Below are 1,424 nucleotides of genomic sequence, written 5' to 3'. Positions count from 1 at the left end.
ATTACTAATATTCATCAAAATATCATGCACATCCTCTTTTCTAAATTCTATAGCTTAATCATTTCTTTAAATAATGGCAGATATTAGATAAATTGGAAAAAAAGATTTAATGAAAAGCAAGATTCTATAAAAAATGAGAAGTAGCTTATTAAACTTAAGAAAAACATTTTCTTGATTAGACATATAATGCATGTCAATAGAGCTGAGACTATTAAGTTTTCAAAAGAGTCATTATGAAGTTAAAGATGGAAGTGAATATTGAACCCTAAGATTGTTTATTCTAGGCAATACCAATGAGATTTCACAAGGCTGATGAGATTTCACATGAATGTTCTCAGCTGCACAGCATCTGAGTTTCTGAACAGACTGAGAAGATGGGCAAGTCAGAGATGAAAAACCATACATCATTAACTACATTAATACTTCTGGGACTGACAGATAATCCTCAAATGCAGGTTCTGATTTTTATATTTCTGCTTGTCACCTATACCTTGAGTATAACTGGGAATCTGATTATCATTACACTCACTTTTGTGGATTCAAACCTTAAAACCGCTATGTACTTTTTCCTCAAAAATTTCTCTTTCTTAGAAACTTTATTCACCACAGTCTGTATTCCCAGATTCCTATATAGCTTGTCCACTGGAGACAAGACCATTACTTACAATGTTTGTGCTTGTCAACTATTTTTTGTAATATTACTTGGAGCAACAGAAATTTTTCTCCTGGCCATCATTTCCTATGACCGCTATGTGGCCATCTGCAAACCCTTGCATTATGTAACCATCATGAATAACAGAGGATGGCTTGTTATTGGCTGTTGGATAGCAGGTTTGTTGGTCATACTCCCTCCCCTTAGCCTGGGATTAAAGTTGGAATTCTGTGACTGTAACATCATGGATCATTTTCTCTGTGATGTTTCTCCTATACTAAAGATCTCTTGCTCAGACACACTCTTCATAGAACAGATGGCTATAGGCCATGCTGTGCTGACCCTCGTCTTGACACTTCTGTGCATAGCTTTGTCCTACATATATATCATTAAGACCATCATGAAGTTTCCTTCTGTCCAGCAAAGAATGAAGGCCTTTTCTACCTGCTCTTCCCACATGATTGTTGTTTCCATGACATACGGTGGTTGTATTTTCATTTATATCAAACCTTCAGCAAAGGATGAGGTAGCAATTAATAAAGGTGTGTCGATGCTTACTACTTCAGTTGCACCAATGTTAAATCCATTTATTTATACCCTTAGGAACAAGCAAGTGAAACAAGCTTTTCTAGACTTAATCAAAAGAATGCCGTTGATCTCAAAGAAGTAAAAGGAATGTTGAAGGTTAGCATTCAAATTATCACAATAAATAAAGAGAAATTATGGATTCTAATTATATATATTATCCTCTTCACTAGAATGTATATACTAT

General features: G+C 34.6%; 1 protein-coding gene across 2 annotated transcripts; it reads left to right on the top strand.

The window, feature by feature from the left end:
- Positions 1-389: 389 nt before the first annotated feature.
- On the top strand, positions 390-1,365 carry LOC102471013 (olfactory receptor 6C2-like). Of its 2 annotated transcripts, XM_014584330.1 has the most exons (2): positions 390-1,300; positions 1,341-1,365. In XM_014584330.1, the coding sequence occupies exons 1-2, from the start codon at positions 390-392 to the stop codon at positions 1,363-1,365; spliced, it is 936 nt and encodes a 311-aa protein (XP_014439816.1). The 2 variants fall into 2 exon arrangements, with proteins under 2 accessions (XP_014439816.1, XP_006168976.1); XM_006168914.1 differs by lacking the exon at positions 1,341-1,365 and having other exon boundaries at positions 390-1,322.
- The last annotated feature ends 59 nt before the right edge of the window (positions 1,366-1,424 follow it).

The sequence above is a fragment of the Tupaia chinensis genome, unplaced genomic scaffold (assembly GCF_000334495.1).
Source record: "Tupaia chinensis unplaced genomic scaffold, TupChi_1.0 Scaffold146423_1, whole genome shotgun sequence".
Taxonomy (NCBI): domain Eukaryota; kingdom Metazoa; phylum Chordata; class Mammalia; order Scandentia; family Tupaiidae; genus Tupaia; species Tupaia belangeri.
Note: the sequence above shows the minus strand (reverse complement) of the source record. Positions and strands in the feature narration are given on the sequence as shown.

Excerpts from the sequence above, each read along its gene's own strand:
- LOC102471013 (XM_014584330.1), top strand. The coding sequence starts at position 390 with ATGAAAAACCATACATCATTAACTACATTAATACTTCTGGGACTGACA. Across the intron at positions 1,301-1,340 it reads CTAGACTTAATCAAAAGAAT|GCATTCAAATTATCACAATA; the intron begins GCCGTTGATCTC and ends TGTTGAAGGTTA.